At 39.4% G+C, this 20432-nt stretch overlaps 1 protein-coding gene across 2 annotated transcripts; it reads right to left on the minus strand.

The window, feature by feature from the left end:
- Window positions 1–405: 405 nt before the first annotated feature.
- On the minus strand, window positions 406–20419 carry acox1 (acyl-CoA oxidase 1, palmitoyl). Of its 2 annotated transcripts, none has more exons than XM_029429266.1 (14): window positions 20161–20419; window positions 18731–18890; window positions 17233–17393; window positions 13356–13463; window positions 13049–13168; window positions 12812–12927; window positions 11833–12002; window positions 11508–11670; window positions 7429–7619; window positions 5988–6167; window positions 5195–5300; window positions 4810–4953; window positions 3786–3992; window positions 406–3116 (listed from the first exon to the last, which is right to left on the minus strand). In XM_029429266.1, the coding sequence occupies exons 1-14, from the start codon at window positions 20267–20269 to the stop codon at window positions 3066–3068; spliced, it is 1986 nt and encodes a 661-aa protein (XP_029285126.1). In that variant the 5' UTR covers window positions 20270–20419; the 3' UTR covers window positions 406–3065. The 2 variants fall into 2 exon arrangements, with proteins under 2 accessions (XP_029285126.1, XP_029285117.1); XM_029429257.1 differs by lacking the exon at window positions 17233–17393 and adding an exon at window positions 15103–15263 and having other exon boundaries at window positions 20161–20418.
- Window positions 20420–20432: the final 13 nt, after the last annotated feature.

A 20432-nucleotide genomic window follows, 5' to 3' on the forward strand; every position in this document is an offset into this window, starting at 1 on the left:
GAGGCAAAGATATCCTGACCCTAGTATGGGTGAAACCCAACAATGCTGCGACCCTACAATTCCCATAATCCATCTTGATAGTGCCTCTAATTAGAAAAATCCAGACCCCTCATAACACACTAAACATGAATAGCAAACTTTGCCTTCCATAAAACTGAAAAGGTCACATTTTTATTTGCTGTATTCTTTTACTGCAGTGGGATCCAAGTGTTGCCTCAGTCTGAAACATAATCAACTTAATTCAAGTGGTTTTACATACTTATATACCATGTTGCTAAGTTTTTGACTGTTAAGTTCCTCCAGTATATTTCTTATTAAAGTGGTAATGCATGTTATTAATATTAGGCCAAAAGCAGTGTTAGCTCAAGCTAACCACAGGATCAAGACAGATAAACACAATACACATTGATTATTTAGTTTTTTTATTAATATAATTTACAGGTCAAATTATGTACCAACCATTAAAATCATTATTATTCAATAAAACATTATCACACAAATATACTTAAAGAGTTTAGTTATTACATACTGATAATCGCAGAAATTAACAAATTAAAAGTCATACCAATACAGAAATAAAATACTATGAACCTTGTGAGAACATTCTCAATTTATTACATTAAGAAAAGACAACTTCCTCAGGCACGTAATTACCGCAAAAATCATCTTTACAGTTCAGTGAGGCTTTAGACGAAACCTCTCCGTTTCATCATCGTGTCATTACAGTCACTATAAAATCTCATTAAATAGTATTAGGAGTCGCTCTATTCACCAGCCTCTGTATCTACCATTTAGACTGCTGGATTTGATTAGTCCATGACAACAATACACTACTGCAGGTTGAGGTAAACCAAGAGCACAAATCCAGCAATTCTATGAAATGTTTTACATGTCAGTTTATAGTGATCCACTTTGCACATATTTCATCATATATGAACCAGAATGATTCAGTCATCAGTATTTGAACATTGCAGCATATTAACAATGGATTTATTTAAATCTTGTAGCTTAAAATGTGCTCAATTAAAAACTAGAAAAAGAATCCAATTAGGTGTTGGCTTGGGCTTTTACCCTTCTTTATAATATAATCAACCCCACACAGCAGGGAGGGAGAATATTAATCCACATATTCAGTGCATGTCATTAAACACTCAATAAATTCAAACTATCGATCCTCACAGGTGCATTCTACACGACATTGCTTCACCATTATCTACAGAAGGCTTTCTGTCCCACAAACACATTCAGAAGCAAGTGGATGCACAGAATAGTGTCATCATTCATTCTGATGGTCGAACACACGGCTCGACAGAGACGCTATATCTCAGAAATGGAAGAATTTAGAACCTAAAACTTGTAAATTAGTTAGCATTGTTGCACTTCCGGTTTTATTCATCTGTAAGTCAATGGGTTTTTTTAATGGTTTTTTGGTTAGGTGCCCGAAATAAGGTCTGTGATTACCACAAGTTTAAGAGATTTTAACGCCTTGTTCTACAACATGAAATACATCAGTGTCCAGGGAACCAGGGCGATGCCAACTCCCGGGTTGGCCCACAAAAATACGTCATCCCTGTAGCACTATAGAGAGAAGAGAGGCCCATTGATGAGGCAATGTATGTGAGACAGTGGCATGATTTACTAAGACTTACTGGAGAGGAAATTAACCACTTTGGGATGATCTCACTCATTTCCTGCAGCACTCTATTGAGCTCAGCTTCTATCAGTGGAGAACAGTTAGGTACCTACACACTTGTATCTGTGAAGTTAAAGTATGACAATTTTATTCATTATACAGCGAGAAATGTGACAGGTGGTGAGGTAAAGGCAGATTGTTTTAACTTGAAATACAGTAGTGGAAGGTTTTAAGCGTCTTTTCCGTCTTTTAAAAACTTATAAGCAATGGAGACCATTGTGACGGACATCATTTCAAGCGGAGCATATTATTGTAAAAGCATACACTTTGGGTGAAGTATTAAGGCTGTGAGGATCATTTTTGATACAATGTAGGACAGTGGCTTTTAAGGCGTAGTAATTCAAATTCTTACTGCTCTGAAGCACAGTTGAACTTTATGTATATGCAGAAGTCTTATCAATATGGTTGTCACAGTATTTACGAGGGATTATTTTTATATATTCACTTGATGTTTCCGTTGGACCTCTGCTCTAATTTTCTAGTCCGTTTATCCAATGCAAACTACATTATGACTGTTGTTTAAGTCAGTCATATTACACCATTATGTTGGGTCGCCACACATTTGTGAAAAGTTGCATCAATGTGGTGCAATTCCTTCTTGATGCCTACAGCAATTGATAAAGGTAATGGATAAAATAATGCCATGTCAATAACAATTATGACTAACAATGTCTCTTCAAATAAGATGCTGGTCCTCGTCGTCAGGAGAAACAACCAACACTGATTTTGTAGTTGCTTTGTTCCCAACATAAAACGCTCTAACATTACGTAACGTTCAGAATAGTATTCTGTTCTTGTTAGAAGAAAAAGAGAGATGGTATTTCCATGTTGGCTGGCTCACACAGAGGAGCCATCAGGCACACCGCAGAAAGTGAAGAACAGATGGGGGGAAAGAAACTTCACGATGGAACGTCTCTGCAGAAAACATCTAAAACTACAAATACTTGATTGTTTTAAGTATTCTTAAAGAAATTGATTTTCTCAAAAATAATGACTTCAATTAGAGATTGTTTAGATTGAATTTTCATTCAGGTTTTGCTTTGATTCTCCTCAATAATTATATTCTCTTCAAATTGTTTAGGTTGTCCACCCCATTAACAGCCCACTGTGGTTTTCCCCATCACCAAAGATAACGATGTAGATGGCACAAAATGTAGAGAGGCTGATTTTGTAGTTCGACCTGACTTTATATAAATATATAGAGTAAAGTAGGGAATGCTAAATTCCTTCAGAATCCTTTAAATGCCAGCTGATGGAAAGTGATGACCATCATGGGATTGATATGACGGGGTTAATGGGGTTAAGGTTGTGCCTCTATCTACACAGTTGGAGGGTCGCAGCCAGGAATCAAGGTGCAATCAAGGAGGTCAGCTCACAGTTTGGACCGCAGGGGCTTCAGGTACTTGTGGAAAGATTCATGGACCTGGAGAAGGAAGAAGGAATGAAGCAATGAAGCAATAATTAATAAATCAATCAAATAATTTGACAGACAATTTGCCGTTTTCACATATCAAATAAAATAAAATCAGCGGCCAGTTGTCGACCCAGAAGTGATTGTTGTCATTAGCGCGACGTTCGGGTGATTCGGTCTATACATCCATTTGTGTGCAACAGTAAATAATGGTCTTATTCTATACCAAAATAGTAATGGTGTCATAATTCCAATCAATAAAACCATCAATGTTTAATACTACTGCGCCCGTCATATCAAACCACTTCTCTTGCAAACAGATATGCTAAAAATGCTAATTTATTGAGATTATTTGTCACTATTGGTATGGTCACATGTTGTCATTTGGTATTTTTGATTGGTTGCCAACCATCCAAAAGTCTTATATCATATGAGTCTGTCAGAGCAAATGCCAAGGAGGGTAGATATGGACGAATGAGAGTTGCGTGCTGCAGATGAATGAAAAGAGACTGTGATGAACAATGAATGATAACAATCATCCTTTCTGTCTGTGTATATCTGGTGACCCAAAATGAACTGAAACCAACATCTCAGGTAAGGCCTGCATCCTTTTCTTGTTGCTAGCATACAGATTACACTACGTCACACTACTATTGTTTCACCTCTGTGACCCTGACTGACCTCTGTGGAGTTTAGGGGTGAGCGGCGAGCCCACTCGAACATGTTCTCATACACGTTCCCATCATATCGTCCCAGGACCGAATTCAGCATCTTGTCGTGGATGTCAAAGGCGTCCACCAGAGCCACAGCGTTGAGCCTCACTTGAGACAGCAGCTCCTTGATACGAACAGAAATCTGCAGCACCTGGGGCACACTGAGCAGTCCAGCCTGAAATAAAACAGATGGAAATGTGGGAGACAGCAGGTTGTTAAACAAAGCATGACATCATGTATTTTATTTTCAGTTTAAAGCTCAACTGATGAAACAAACTCACTTTGCCTTAATTAATCAGCAAAACAAAAGGCCAGCAGCCACACAAATCCTACACACAAAGAGCCCATTTTGTTAGCTCAGAGACAAAGAGGGGATTGAAGCTGGTATAATATGGTTGACTGCTTTTATGGTGGCGTATTTCTTTAAATATTTATCAGTTACTTTTCCAAATCCACATGAACCACCCTTAACATCGGCAGAAATTATATCCACCGCACAGCATTTATTTAAAAAGGAAATGTGTCACTTTTAAAGCTGTTTCGTCTTTCCTTCTTCTAAAACACTGGTGAATAACACCGGGAGAAAATGCCAGGAATTGAGATTTCATTATAAGACAATTATAAAAGGTGTGTCAACGGCACGCCAAAAATCAGAGAACACAAGGCCAAATTGCCTCCCAAGTGACCTGTTGCAAACAATGTAGCAGTTAAAAAGCAATTATTTTTTAAAGTGCTCACTCCACATAAAAAGCACCAATACACTGTTATCTTGCCTTCACCTGTCTCTCCTCTGCTTTGCTCTGTGTTTGCGTGTAGAGATTATCAATGATAGTGTCAAATTTTAGAAGTGGCGCCCTTAATTCCACCGCTGCAGAATGAATATAGGTGTTAGGCAAATAACTGGAGCAGCTTTTCACAACATGTTTGTCACGCCTGGAATAAGAATAACCGCTGACTAGACCATATTGTTTCTCTGTTGGGATTTTTCTGACCTGTAGGAAGTCTCCAGAGTTTTTTGTGATGCCATGCAGGGCGTACAGCAGAGCCAGGGTGGACAGCACCGAGTGTATCGCTGTGTCACCGACCTCCCCCAGCTTGTCAGTAAAGAGCTTTACTACGACATAGTGACAGTGGGCCTGAAGGGGAAAAAAACAGGGGGACAGGTAAATGAATGAAACAGACTCAAGGCAACAAATAAGAACAGAAAAAGAAGAAATGAGGTGAAGATAGGCAGCATTTGAGTTTAACTTCAAGCTGGTTTGGGAGCTTAGCATGAATCTCGACACTTACATATAAGTCCAAGACATACAGCGTCTATGCATTGATCATGATCATGATCATGATCTCACACACACACACACACACACACACACTTACATCTGAGGCTCTGACCAAGTCAATAGAACTGTTGTTCCAGGCGTCCTCTTGACTCTTCCTGCACTGCAACTCCTGCTGAATGCTCTTAGCTGCCAGCTCAACTAGACTAGACACACAAACATCATCTGCGTTCGTTAACCCAAGAGGACATCAGTATAAATGAATTAAAAAAACATTAAAGACACTTTATCCCTCCCAGCTTAAACATCCCTATGACAGATATTTGACTTTGGTACAACAAAGGTTATCTCTTTACTTTAAAACCCAATTGTGTTCATCACATTCCCCTGATATCTGTAACTGCGCTTATGGAATAAGATAGTCTTTTCACAAATTGATCATCATCAATCAAATCTATATTTAAGAGAGCCTCATCAGAAACATAGAAGAAATGTTCCCTAACACGCAATTGTCCGACCTTTATCCCTCTAATGTCTGAACTGGCATGCCACATTTTGTCGCCCTCCACCAGACTGGCTTAGCCGCTGTTTGTGCTCACCGCACAGCTGACACGGACTGCCAAATGAAATTAGATGTGACTAAGGCTGACAGTATGCAGGGATGTGATCAGACCAGTGTATTATGTCAGTGACAGTGAAAAGGACAAAGAAATAAATATAGTTGACAGCAGCAGATTTGGGCAGTTTGAGGGAAACTGATAAGACTATCAGGTTCAATAATGTCGACAACTGAAGCGCTGGTCAACACCAACAGCAAAAGGCATTAATTAACTACAAACACAGTCCATAACTCAAGCAACTAGATAATGTTATCTGCTGCTCTCGTCTCTTACATGGCAGCTCTTTGCTTGTAGACCTCCACCAGGCTGGCCAGGTCGTTTACGTCGACAACGGTTGGTCTGGCAGCGACGGGCTGGGGCTGGACCCTCTGATGCTTATCTTCATTCAGATATGACACAATGCCGCTCAACCGCTGTCCTGCCTTAGCCTGCCGGTAGCTCTTCACCAGGTATCTGCATAGACAAAAGTTGAGGAGGCACATTGGTGAACGTTAAACAATTAACCCATTGGTGCCCGCAACTGAAATTTTGAATTTGTCGGTTAAACCGCTTGAGTTTTTCTTATCATCCTCTGTTAAGTCTTTGGGAACATGGGGCTACTGCTGTTTCTATATATTGTATTGTAGGAGAAGACATGTGCCTAAAGACTAAATATAGTAGGATGAGAAAATTGCTGCATCTCAGAAACTACAAGGAGCACAATCAAGTATTTGGTATCTCATAACAAGTTAAATATCAAAGACATGCATCCATGTGTGTGGAAAAATATTTCATACAGAAGTAATTTAATAAACACAATGTTCAAATAATCCTGACTTTGACTGTTGATAAAAGTGTGATTTCTTGTGAATCAAATTCAAAGTTGTTCTGTTAGATACTTGCTCAAAGTTTGTCCATAGCAGATTTCAAGACTTTAAACCAATCAGAACAAATGTTGTGATATTTTTCCTTATCATACTAAATGTAGTTTTGGACACAAATGGGACATGGGTGCACGAGCCGTAACCAAATGTGGTATTGTTAAGAAAGAATCTGGCGTATACATTTTTTTATTTCTTTATTTCTTCTTGTATGATTGTTTATCATTTTATTAAGACCAAATCCAAGTCTGGTTTCATATATCAACCTCTTCATTTGTTTCCTTTCACAACTTACTTTGTGTGTACTTTATGTTCAGTTACAGGCTCATAGTGTAATTAAACATTTCAGTTACTGTTTGCACGTCCTTTGCAAGGGAAACAAAATCCTCTCAAAAAAAACGACAAACTATCACAAAACAGCTTTTTAAAACTGCACCGCTGATATTTATAGTGCTGCTGATAGAAAACCATGACAGCTATCATTGAGGGATATAAAATGTCACCCGTGTTTGTTTTTGCTGTGGGAGGAGTGCGGGTGTGTCCCCTGTATTTGTCTTTGTCTCGCTATCATTGTATTTAATTGTGTGACAAAATTGTTCAATGTGTGTGAACTTCAGTGCGAGTACCTGTACTAAAAACTGTGCAATTTAGGAATTAAGCAGATGTTACTATAGGTTTAAATGTTACAACTTAAAAAAGCAAACTAAGTAATAACATCACTCCTACTGTATTAGCACTCTAACAACATACTTACAAACTACAAAGGCGTTTCTAGCGTGTTATTGACTTAGAATTGGGTGGAGAACTCGGTCCAGGTGAGGAGTCACATTTCTTGTCATTGTGTGACGAGTTACCTTGCAGTCTGCAGCATCATGACTGTGTTCTCTCCCTCGTAGGTGCATGTAGGGGTGAACTCGACGTAAATGTCCGGCAAGGCACTGCTGCGAGAGTAGCCGTGGCCGCCACATGACATGCGGCAGACCTCGATGGCAGAGTTTGTTGACCATGTGGTGAAGGCCTTCAGACCCGCTGACAGGGCATGGAGCTGTAGATTGGTGGGCAAAGAAGGAGAAAACAGCTTCATGTAAGACTAAGCACTTGGTGACAAGCATATGTATTTTATTTTTTATTAAACAAACAAATATGACCCAGAGCTTTGAAAACATTGAATGATGTAAATAACATCAATGTATATACAGGACTGTCTCAGAAAATTAGAATATTGTGATAAAGTTCTTTATTTTCTGTAATGCAATTAAAAAAACAAAAATGTCATGCATTCTGGATTCATTACAAATCAACTGAAATATTGCAAGCCTTTTATTATTTTAATATTGCTGATTATGGCTTACAGCTTAAGAAAACTCAAATATCCTATCTCAAAAAATTAGAATAGTTCCTCAGACCAAGTAAAAAAAAAGATTTATAACAGCAAAACAAAATCAAACATTTGAAAATGTCCATTAATGCACTCAGTACTTGGTTGGGAATCCTTTTGCACGGATTACTGCATCAATGCGGCGTGGCATGGAGGCAATCAGCCTGTGGCATTGCTGAGGTGTTATGGATGCCCAGGATGCTTCAATAGCGGCCTTTAGCTCATTAGCATTGTTGGGTCTGGTGTCTTTCAGCTTCTTCTTCACAATACCCCACATATTCTCTATGGGGTTCAGGTCAGGGGAATTGGCAGGCCAATCGAGGACAGTAATGCCATGGTCAGTACACCAGTTACTGGTGGTTTTGGCACTGTGGGCAGGTGCCAGATCATGCTGGAAAATGAATTCCTCATCTCCATAGAGCTTTTCAGCAGACGGAAGCATGTAGTGCTCTAAAATCTCTTGGTACACAGCTGCATTTACTCTGGGCTTGATGAAACACAGTGGACCAACACCAGCAGCTGACATGGCTCCCCAAACCATCGCTGACTGTGGGAACTTCACACTGGATTTCAAGCAACTTGGATTTTGCTCCTCTCCAGCCTTTCTCCAGACTCTGGCGCCTTGACTTCCAAATGAAATACAAAACTTGCTTTCGTCTGAAAAGAGGACTTTGGACCACTCTGCAACTGTCCAGTGCTTCTTTTCCATAGCCCAAGTCAGACGCTTCTTCCGTTGTCTTGAGTTCAGAAGTGGCTTGACCATGGGAATACGGCTATTGTAGGCCATTTCCCGGACACGTCTGTGAACAGTGGCTTTTGATACCTGGACTCCAGCTTCAGTCCACTGTCTTTGAAGCTCCCCCAAATTCTGGAAGCGACTCTTCTTCACAATGCTGTTAAGGCTGCGGTCATCTCTCTTGGTTGTGCAGCGTTTCCTGCCACATTTCCCCCTTCCAACAGACTTTTTGTGGATGTGCTTTGAAACTGCACTCTGTGAACAGCTTGCTCTTTGAGAAATTTCTTTTTGTGTCTTACCCTCCTGATGGAGGGTGTCAATGATGGTCCTCTGGACAGCAGTCAGATCAGCAGTCTTCCCCATACTTGTGATTTAGTTTACTGAACCAAGCTGAGTGTTTTTCAAGGCTCAGGAAACCCTTGCAGGTGTTTCGAGTTAATTAGACGATTCAAGTGATTCGTTGAACACCCTACTAGTATACTTTTTCATGATATTCTAATATTTAGAGATAGGATATTTGAGTATGCCATAATCAGCAATATTAAAATAATAAAAGGCTTGCAATATTTCAGTTGATTTGTAATGAATCCAGAATGTATGACATTTTTGTTTTTTTAATTGCATTACAGAAAATAAAGAACTTTATCACAATATTCTAATTTTCTGAGACAGTCCTGTAAATGTACAGTTCTGGTCACCATTATTGGCACCCATGAAATTTAAATACATCATGTAGAATATCTAATGGAAAAAATGAATCAAGAGGAACAGCTTTGGTCTACAGACACTGATGTTTGGTACAGAACAGCAAATGATGAAACAATAACACTTTAAAAATCAATTGGAGGAAAAAACTGAAAGATTGCCATGACAACCAGTGTCATGGCAATCTTGGCACCCTTCAAATTATTTTTGAAAGAAATAATTACTTTCGACTCACCAGTGATAAATTAGAAATTACACTCACCTGTGATCAGTGCTCACATGACTTGAATTAACCAATGAATGATGACTTGAAGTGCTATTATCACCAAACACAAGACCTCTAAAGGGTACAAGGCCATCTCCAAAGACCTTGGCATCCCCGTTTCAACAGTGCGCAACGTTATTAAGAAGTTTGCTAAGCATGAAACTGTTTAGAACAGTTAGAACCTGGACGTGGTGGTAAGAGGAAAATCAAGTAGTCGAAGGTTGGTAAAACGTCCAAAGAGCTTAAGGTTGACCTGGAACAATCTGGAGTCATGGTTTCAACACATATCATACGCCGCACACTAAACCAAGAAGGGCTTTATGGGCGAAGGCCAAGGAGGACCCCACTGCTGAAAAAAAGACATAAAAAGGATCGACTGATCTTTGCCAAAGGGTACCTGTACAAACCACAATCCTTCTGGGCAAATGTTCTGGGAACAAAGGAAAACCAAAATAGAGCTTTTTGGCAATGCACACCAGCGATTTGTTTATAGAAAAAATGAAGCTTATAAAGCAAAGAACACCCTACCTACAGTTAAGCATGGTGGAGGATCCATAATGTTGTGGGGCTGCTTTGCTGCCTATAGTACTGGAGGTCTTGACCATATTGAAGGAATCATGAAATCAGAGGATTACCAAGAGATTTTAGAGTGAAATGTGCTACCCAGTGTAAGAAAACTAGGTTTGGGTCGAAGATCATTGGTTCTTCAGCACGATAAAGACCCAAAGCACACATCCAAAAGCACTGCAGAATGGTTGAAAAGGAAAAGAGTTACTGTTTTAAACTGGCCAGCAATGAGTCCTGATCTCAATCCCATTGAAAATCTTTGGAGAGAACTGAAATCTGCCATTGGGGAAAGGAATCCTGCAAACATTCAAGAGCTTGAACAAATTGCAAAGGAAGAGTTGGAGAAACTACCAGCTGACAAGTGCAAGATGCTTATAGATAGCTACAAGAAACGTTTGGAGGCAGTCATCGTTGCCAAAGGGTGTGCAACCAAATATTAAGGAAGGGTGCGACTTTATTACTGTCCAGGTCATATTTTCTATTTCTATTTTTAAATTACTACATGTAAATTGAAAAATAATGTTTTTGTTGTTGAATTACTTTGGACATCCTATTAAAATATTCTGATGATACAAACTTTGAACATTTCCATTTATTTCTGAAGATATTGTACAGCTTATACAACAAATTAAAGGGTGCCAATAATGGTGACCGGAACTGTATGTACGATAATGGATGATCTATTGCCCCGACTAGACTACCAGAAACAGTCAGAGATGGCTATTGCCGTGGATCCAGTATGTAGTATGCTAAATGGTGCTAGCAATTGAAAGCAGGTTTGGAAATGTTTATATCCATTTTTATTTGTACTGATTTTATTCCTATGCTGTATATTTGATCTTATGCATCTTATTGTCTTTACTTCATCTGTGCTCATGTCTTTTTGGCCTTATTCTCTTTGTATCTTCATTGTCTTTTATGTCCCTCTGTAAAGCACTTTGTAACATTGTTAAGAAAAGGGCTTTATAAATAAAGGTTATTAATATATACTAAAGAGAGTGTAATCAGCCTGTCAACCACACAGACAGACGGATTGAAGCCTGTATAGTCAGTATATAGCAGAATAACTATAGTAATTGATTCAAGGAACTTGCTGCCAGTAAACAAACCAAATCTCTTTTTTGCTTGTACCACACACACCCACACACACACCCACACCCACACCCACACCCACACAGCTGGAAAGACTGAGGATAACCTACAGCCCAGTCAGTCAATATGCATCATCCACAGTTATTATTAAACATAGATCACACCCTACATGAGCATGTCCAGTCAGTACCTCAGGCAGTTCACTGAAGTCCCCCTGGTTGATGTCGCCACTGATACGTTGGTACGTCTCTGTCATGTACTGGCCGACAAAAGTGAAGGCGTAGGCCGTAGCCAGCAGAGGGAACAGCTTGTACTGCTGCGTCTGGTAATCCATGATCTGAGGCTCTGGCTCTCTGTGGAACACAAACACAGGTTTGAGTTTTCAGTAGCTTATAAAAAAGTTTTGTGCCATAAAGTAACATTTATTTTGACTTTAAGTATGTGTTGTTATGTTATGCAATGTCTGTGCAGCTGTTTGCTGAAATGCCTTCATGCATTCATTTGTATTGACTGACCCCGGCCGAATCTCAGACTGGTGTCGAACAGAACTGTAGCGGATGGCGATGGTGCAGGATTTGGAGAGGGCCCGAGCTGACTCGCCTACGATTAAGGAGCGGATGAACACCATGGTGCCGTAGGTCAGCTTGGCACTTGGAGGCTTCACATAGGTCCCATCTGGCTCCACCTAGTGGAGAGACAGAGTCACTCAAACTGCAGATGCTTCAGGAGTTACATTACATTATATTACAGGTCATTTAGCAGACGCTCTTATCCAGAGCAACATTGAACTAACTACAGGGACAGTCTCCCTGGAGCAACACAGGGTTAAGTACCTTGCTCAGGGGTACAATGGTGGCAGCCATTGAACACACGACCTTCTGATTTGGAAGGCGTACCACCAGACCACTAGGCTATCACCACCCACAAAAGTCCCACTCTAAATGCAATATAAAGACTTGGTTTATTATTACACCAGTTAATTGGGCACACTTGAACAGTCCTGAATGAAATGCTACCTTCAGGAAGGATGCAATGTGATGTTGATTCAAATTTGTGGTCATTCTGGAGAATGGAGAATGCTTGTGGTGCTTTTGCATTGTATGTACTGAACCGTGTTTTTATATGAAACAGGTTCTTAACGCATTGTCCAGCAGTATATAACTATCAGGTATTCCTCAGTTCGAGGACAGCAAACATACAAGGGCAGAAAAGAGGCTGGAGCACACAGATTGATTTGCAGCCTTAACTTGTACAAATGGACTCAATTTCAACACTTCTGTGTCTTCACCAGAGTCCAGTTTTATTGTTTTAACCACTCCATTTATATCAATGAGGGTAGGCTAAATAACAGAACTGTGTTTCACTCTGTGGTGGCAAACAGGCAGTGGTGAAAAACATCACGGCCTTTTTGTGTAGGCATACTGCAGGTGTTATTACACCGACAGCAATCCTTTCACAAAAGAAGATCTCAGGAAACAAGAACCATCTAATCACCTTGGCGTATTTCATCAGCATGTTATCCCGTGGGAGTCGTACGTTCTCTAGCTTCAGGAAGCCGTTGTCAACTTCGTTAAAGCCAAACTTGGGGCCGATATCTCCAACCACAATACCTAAAAGAGACAGAGAAAAAAAGACACAGAGCGAAAAAAGAGAGTCAGAGACAGGAAGGTAAATGAGGACTGACTTCCCCACAAACACCACATCCAGAGAGAAACCACAGACAGTGGTTACCTGGCAGGGGCTCGTGTGTGTTCATGTCGCGGATGGGTACGATGAAAGCGTGCAGGCCGTGCAAATTTCCCAGTGTATAAAGCTGGGCCAGAACTATGGCATGGTTTGAAGTCTTTCCAACTAGAAAGAGAGAGAAAGTGATAGGGTAAAACGAGTTTGTTCTAAATGTCAACAAGATTTGTTTTAGCCGGGAAGAAAATCAATAAAACATATTCTGATATTAGAATTCTGATATTACGGCAATTCCAGGATGCAAAATAACTCAGGGTCCAGTCCTGCAGAGACATGCGTGTGTGAATGTACTTACGTCCCCCAGGCCACCATTTGATGGAGCTGATGGTGGGACTGTTTAACACAAACTCCTGCGTAGCTGGGTCATATGTGGCCGTGGTCTCCAGCCCCCTCAGGTGTGTGCCTTGAGAGACAACATATCAAAGCCCACCCAACACACACACACACACACACACACACACACACATACAGAGTACAAAGTTGAAAAGCAAAAATTAATTGAAGTGACATGAACAGACTGAGGATGATAATCAATCATACAAACAAAAACAAAAGAGTGAATCAAAACATCAAATAGGATAATGAATAGAAAACATGTTTAGCTCTTGACAAATAATTTGTATTTATTTATAAGAATCTGAACTCTTTTCAATGAAAAATAAAATGGATGAAGCCAACATGAAGGAGCAAAGCAGTGCATTTTGTAGGTGTTTGACAGATCTAAATGTGCATATTAACGCATGAGTCATGCTATTTGCTTGATGGCCTCTATTTTGCATCTAACACAAAGAAAACAGGTGGATGGCCTATTCAATATAGAGTTTGTGTTGCTATGCTGGTCTGCAACCAAAGACAGATGTCAGCCCTTGCAAAAACAAACATATACAAACTATCTAACCTATTAGTTAAGGAAACAGTTCTGTTAAAAACATATCAAAGGGTTGATAAGAGAACAAGAGAGGTAGTGTGACTAAGAAGGGCAGGGAGCATTATGTTACAGACTCTATTCCAGAGGTTTGGGAATGCATTTCGACTGTGTCAACTGACACAAGTGGTCAGACAGGTTGTAAATATGTTTAACCAAATCAAGTATTTGACCTACTTTTGGTTGCATTCATCGCAATTTTAACTTGAAGCTAGGGCTGCACTGAATGTCATTTATTTTACAGTCAAAGCTGCTATTGAGGTTTTCAAATGAAGCGTTGAGTGTCTGTCGGCAGCATTCAAATGTTGATTTAGAATTTAAATGTCAACGGTCTGAATGAAGCTTTGAAGAACTATTCGGTACAGGCCTACTTGAAGCCGCTTAAAAACTTAAGTTGAACTTGGAACTTGTTTACATGTCTGCCCACTCGTGTGGCTTTCCCTACTCCACTGAATTTACTTGTATCATATACAACAAAATAGCCAAAGATGACAGAAAGGATGTTAAAAACACAAGTAAGACCAACAATAAACTTTCTCAGATCATTATTAATGGAAGTTTAGAAAGAATAATAGTGGCAATAAGGTCAACATTAGTTTTAACTAAAGCATTAGAACTATCGCAATCATTCAAACGTAGCACCGGTCTGTTTTCACATTAAAAGGGAGACTGTGTAAGATATGGCCAGAATCTTTGTTTAAAACATTCAAAAAGTGAACTAACCTTATCAAAAGAATGTGAAGTGTTAGTGTTGACACTCCTTCAGGAGGCTTGAAGATTATAAAGGTACAGCAGCAGCATTATTTATTAGTACTCAGTACGAGTCTCAGAAGTCTGGACAAATTTGTCAGTTAACAGTTGGCTTTTTTAAATTTGTATCACCGATATAACTGTAAATGTAAATTGTATGGACCCAATAGTGAAGGTAAAATGCTGCACTCTTTTTGGAGCATGTGACCAGGCATTACATATTTCCCCTTTAAAGTACAACCTATATAAATAACATCATTATTAAACAATTTAGGGGCCTATTAGCAATGAGGAAGCTTCCAAATCATCCAGATTTAGTGACAGGCCTAAACAAGCCTGATGTTCTGGACTGCTCTGGTGATTTTACCGTGGCCCATCTCAGTCTGTGCGTAGGTGCCGATGATCTCTAGGTTCCAGGCGGGCATGAAGAAACGGTCCATTTGCTCTGGGGTGGCCTGGTTGAGCAGTGTGGGCAGGAACATCCCCAGATGGAGATCCAAGGGCTCTGGCCTGCCTGGGTGCACACAGCTAGGCCACGTAGGACAAGAGCCAATAGGAAAGAAAGGCAGGTTGTGATGCAGAAAGGGGAAGGAGGGAGCAGTTTGGAGGTTTTGAACCATGTAGGTGCAGATGAATGAGGAGAGAATGTTGGATGAAGTATTTTCAAAAATCCACAGGAGGGATTATGGGTAAATTGATGAGGTTCAAATTAAGAAGCAGCGAGGGAAGAGATAAAGAAAGATAGTGTGGAAGCAAGCAGTGAAGGCAGAAGTGACAAATTAAAACAGCTTGTGATCACATCATGCATATTGATTTGATCATATGTTCATAATTTGGCTTTAAACTTCGCTCATCTACATGTGTCTTTAGTAGCTGCATCAATAAGGTTCCCCTGTCACACGCGAGTTTAAATGCCTCAGTTATGCACAACACTTAAGGCTCTACCAGTTGTTGAAACTGGGTTCAGTTTCTGACCATAAGCTGATCAATCAAAGCATAAAGGTTCTGTATCACAGACACTTCTGATTTAGCGGCATCTTACATTTCTTTACACCAACTATTCACATATAAACTTCTCGTTCTTTACTACCTAGATGTTTAACTCGTGTGGAAACATATAGTTTGAAAGCCACCAAAAATGTGAAGGTGAATTAAGATGATTGAAAAAGGAAAAGGAAAATTGGACTCTTTATTGCATGTTCCTCAGGGCCAGTAGCTACATACATGACATCATTGAAAAGAGTTATATTGACAACTTATTAAAAGAATTGTTACGGGACCTATTTTGATTACTTATTAAATCACTTCTCAAGCAAAACTGCCGAACATTTAATGGATCAGGTTCTCAAATATGAGAATTCACAACTTTTCTTGATTGATATTTAATGACGTGATCTTGTGCTCGAGGATATTGTGAAGGGCATTGTTCACTGCTTTCTGATGTTTCATAGACCAAACAAATAACAAAGAAATGAATTGATATTGAAAACAACCGTTAGTTGTAGCCCATAGAAAAGCCAAGTAAACATAAGGTCACAACATAAATTATACTGCCCAAACCTGCCCAAACAAGTGAACGACATATTCATTAAAGACGGAGCTCTCAGTTCTAAACTGTGTAGCTTTGCACAGATAAAAATAATAACATCCACTTGAATTTGTTACAGCAGGGCAACAAACAATAGCTGGCGTGTCCGAGATCCTCTCAGATTACAAAGATACATTTAGAAACCAGAACTCAGCGTCATTATGGGAACTCAGACCACATAATGTAGCTTATCTTGCATTTAATGTGAGATTACATGGAAGAAAAAAAAAGACCCGTTTCAGTTTTCAGTCTACACTCCCATATAAATCACACACCGGAACAACAAGAGGTTTTAACAGCCAACCCAAAGACAGAACAGGTAATTCATTGGAAACTGAGTTTATCATTTGCAAAGAGATGGAAGGTAATCAAGACACAGGCATCAAAACGCTCACAAGCTTCACCATTAGTGCATTATCAGGATATAAAGATGGAATTAAAGAGTTGCGAGTAGGGAAGCAGTAGAACTACCTAATGCAGATGGGAACACGTTTTTGAATAGACGAGACAAAACTAATACAATCTATTTTAAGATACTAGCCCTGAAGGTGTCTGAGTCACCACTAGTGGAGCGATGTTAGTAACACAGCTACACAAACTTAACTAGCCACGGATCATCATCTGTTAGAACAAAATGTAACGTATCAACACAATTGTGAGGACACGCATGCGACTACTTTTGAATTTTCTACATGATTTGGATCTGTCAAACACATACAAGAAATCACCAGAACTGCTCCTGTTACTCAACAGTTTTCAAACCTGCTGTAATGGGCCTCTTTTCTTGCCCCAAATAAAATTCTCAAAAAATGCCAATTTGTGCTATTTTATAACAGCACGCAGGAGTTGTGTCTGAGGGCCTTCAACGACATGGAAATAAATAAATTAAGGGCTAATTCCAGGACTGACCGTGACCCATCTCAGTTTGGGCATATGTGCCCATGGCCTGGAAGGACTCTGCCAGAGGTAACCATTTCTTAGCCTGCTCAGGGTCACACTGGCTGTACAGGGTCGGGAGGAACATGACAAAGTGTAGCCCCAAGGCTTCATGATGGTGGCCTTGAACCATTCTGGGTGAAGGAAAGGTATAGGATACACAACTTAAGTTCAAGTTTATGACGTGCGGTTACTCGTTGTGTAACTGATCTATTTGCTGACTCACAATGTTATGGAAACACTGACCGACTGTGGATTTTATGTCTGAGGTTCAAGTTTATCTCACACATATCATTTAGTTACTTGTTTGGACATGCGACCCTGTCGTCTGGGAATTAATTCAGTCAAATTCAGTGTTCGAACAAGGAAATGTGTTTCACTACTCGTGTGCCTGAGTCCCTTCTCCATGTAAATGAGGACAAACAAACAAGTATCGAAAACTTCTAGATAAAATAAGTCTTTGGTTGAGGCACTTCATCATTAGGACTGGATAAAGTGCCGGCATATTTTTTTTATTTACATTAACATTTAGAGCTTCTTCCTGAAATACAATTCATATTTTCCATTGAACACCCATCCTACCATCATTTACTCTTCAACAGGGCAAGCAAGTGCAAGAGGTATTTATGGTATCGACATCTATCCGTTTTACAAGCAGCCTCTATTGAAATAATTATTTTAACAAAAACCAACTGCATTTACATCGAATAGGCTGACAGAAAGCTTGTGAGTGCAGGAACACAGCACACAAAAAGCAATATAAAAACTGATTGTCTATGACATTGCGTAAGCTTGTACAGCTGGAGAAAGCTGAGAGTACGAATACCTTTTGACACAGTTTTAATCTTATGTTGAACTTTGTTCCGACTGCATGTATTTGCCTCAAAGCCACACACGGCTGCACAGATTGTTGGTCAAGCTACAATTTACATTAAATTACACATATTCCCTAAAGTGATTCTTTGAATTTTGTACTATCACCAGGAAATGTCGAAACCACCCTGTTTAGTTGTTACAGGACAGTTTTGGAACTGGTGCCGTAAACATGTTGACTTTTATCGGCTGTGCTCATATCATTGTGCCCAAGTTACATCACGACACCCTTTGGTATTGGATCCAAACTTTGGTAATGTCATTTTGTATATTGCACTTTAATTAATAAACAATCTGACAGAGGTCATAGTAGCTTGCTTTATAATAAAACTCAGTAATTATACAAGTATATTCACAAATAGTAGATAGTGTTTGAAAACTTTAGCTTGTTGAAAACAGTATTTCATTGTTCAATCCCTTTATTAAATTTGAATTTTTTTTTGAGCACTTCAAAAAGGACATAATCGAAGGCTTTTTGTGTCCTCCTCTCCTAGCAGCTGATTTTACTTTGTGTGTGGGCTAATCTCCTGCAGCCTATCTGAAACTACAATGTGTAAGGCAGTTGACTGTTGACCCCACATTCATTTTTACCACATACTTCTTATAGCAGTAGATCTCCTCTGGGTCTGCAATGCCGTACTCTCTGAGCTTCAAGATCATTTGGGCGCTTTTTCTAACAGCCTGGTCATAGCGCTCACTGCGAGACAGGAAGTTTGGGTCCTGCTCCCTAAAGTCCGGGTCGCTCATAACCATAGACTCTGGATGGTGGAAATTAAATCAGAAATGTATCTTTTAGTCCACACAACAGCTGTAGCCTAAACAATACATATTAAAGTTTAAGTTGACATTTCCAAAAGTCTATTAAAATCTGTGAATGTGTACCCATGTGTGAAAATATGTACTGAGATTTTTGAGTGTGTATCAAGATTTGAAAATGTGTATTAAATAATAAAATAAGTACATAGAGTAGGTTGTTAGCAAAAATAAATGATTGTCAATCACTTTTCTAGTGCATAATAGTTAAATTACCATGGCTTCCTCCTGTTTAACCACATCCCGTACAAGCTATGAGCACCTTAACTTCGAATAGCAATAAATAAAATAAAATGAAGACAACAATACTACTGAAAATAATTCTTGGTCAATTGCAAAAATGTTTTGCATAGTGTTATTTTTAAAAACCTGGTCTGACTGGGTCAACTTTTCTATTTGAGTTTGGTGCTTGAACTTCTCCAGACTTCTGTGAGCATGGAAATATGTACATATTTGTTATAGTATTTGTAATAGTATCTTCTTCATATTTCTTATTGTAATTGTTCTATTCTACTTTTCCTATCATATATTTCTATTCTTGATATTGTACTTTTTGTTTTATTTTCCTTGTAAATGAAAACCTCATTGACAATAAACATTATTTTGATTCTGAATAACTTGGGTCTTCTAAAATTATATAGGCCAATAGGAAAATAATCAGATTCACCTATAATGAAAATAGACATTATTTGAGGCCCTATGCCCCTTATGGTCTTGACTTGGGGTCAATCACATTTAGATTTCGTCCGCAATGAATAAAACATAAAGTGTGTTCGTTGCTACCTGAAGAGGGTGTGAATGAAGTCTGAAGTTCACGTGTACGATCCTTGGTAAACGTTACACAATTGGATACTAAACAACTTTGTTCAACTGCTGCAAGTTTGACACGGACGCCGAATTTACCTTTGAAACCCACCAAATCACCCTAACATACCCTAACTTTAGAAACACCACCTTAAATAGATTTTAGTTTGAGATAGTTTTGTAAATTATGTAAAAGTTTGGTTTAATTCTGGACCACTAGAACGTTACATAGTGGCTGTAGACAGGAGAGCTGCTAGCAAAGAGCCGTTGAAAGCATTAGCTCATTTTTCTCCACAATACTCTTTTATAAGAAAATATCATTACTATATCATCGTATTAAGGTTTTGGTGTCGCCGGCAACGAGCACAATAACTCCTAACGTTATTGGGCAGAGGACATTTCAAAACTCACCAATTTCTCGGCGTCTTTTGGTCTTTTCAGCGCCCCCGTTCAAAATGTGCGTCAGTTTCTCGACGTCAAAAGTGGCGTTTTGCCGTTCTTTCATAATGTCAGGATTCATGGTTCTGTATCCGAGTGAAAACAATATATATAACAGAAAAAGGTATAATGATAATAGTGGTACGTAGCCTCCTGCAGCCTCAACAACTTGACGGATGGCCTCTTCCTGACGCAGCCGCAGAGAGGTGCTGGGAGGCGGAGACAAGTCATGTGACATGTACCCG

This window comes from Cottoperca gobio, chromosome 1, assembly GCF_900634415.1.
Source record: "Cottoperca gobio chromosome 1, fCotGob3.1, whole genome shotgun sequence".
In the NCBI taxonomy this organism is placed as follows: Eukaryota; Metazoa; Chordata; class Actinopteri; order Perciformes; family Bovichtidae; genus Cottoperca; species Cottoperca gobio.

Coding starts and splice junctions, on each gene's coding strand:
- acox1 (XM_029429266.1), bottom strand. CDS start 20,269: ATGAATCCTGACATTATGAAAGAACGGCAAAACGCCACTTTTGACGTC. Junction 4,954..5,194: donor ACTTGGTCAGAGCCTCAGAT/GTAAGTGTGTGT, acceptor TTTCCCCTTCAG/GCCCACTGTCACTATGTCGT. Junction 3,117..3,785: donor CACCCCTAAACTCCACAGAG/GTCAGTCAGGGT, acceptor TTCCTTCTCCAG/GTCCATGAATCTTTCCACAA.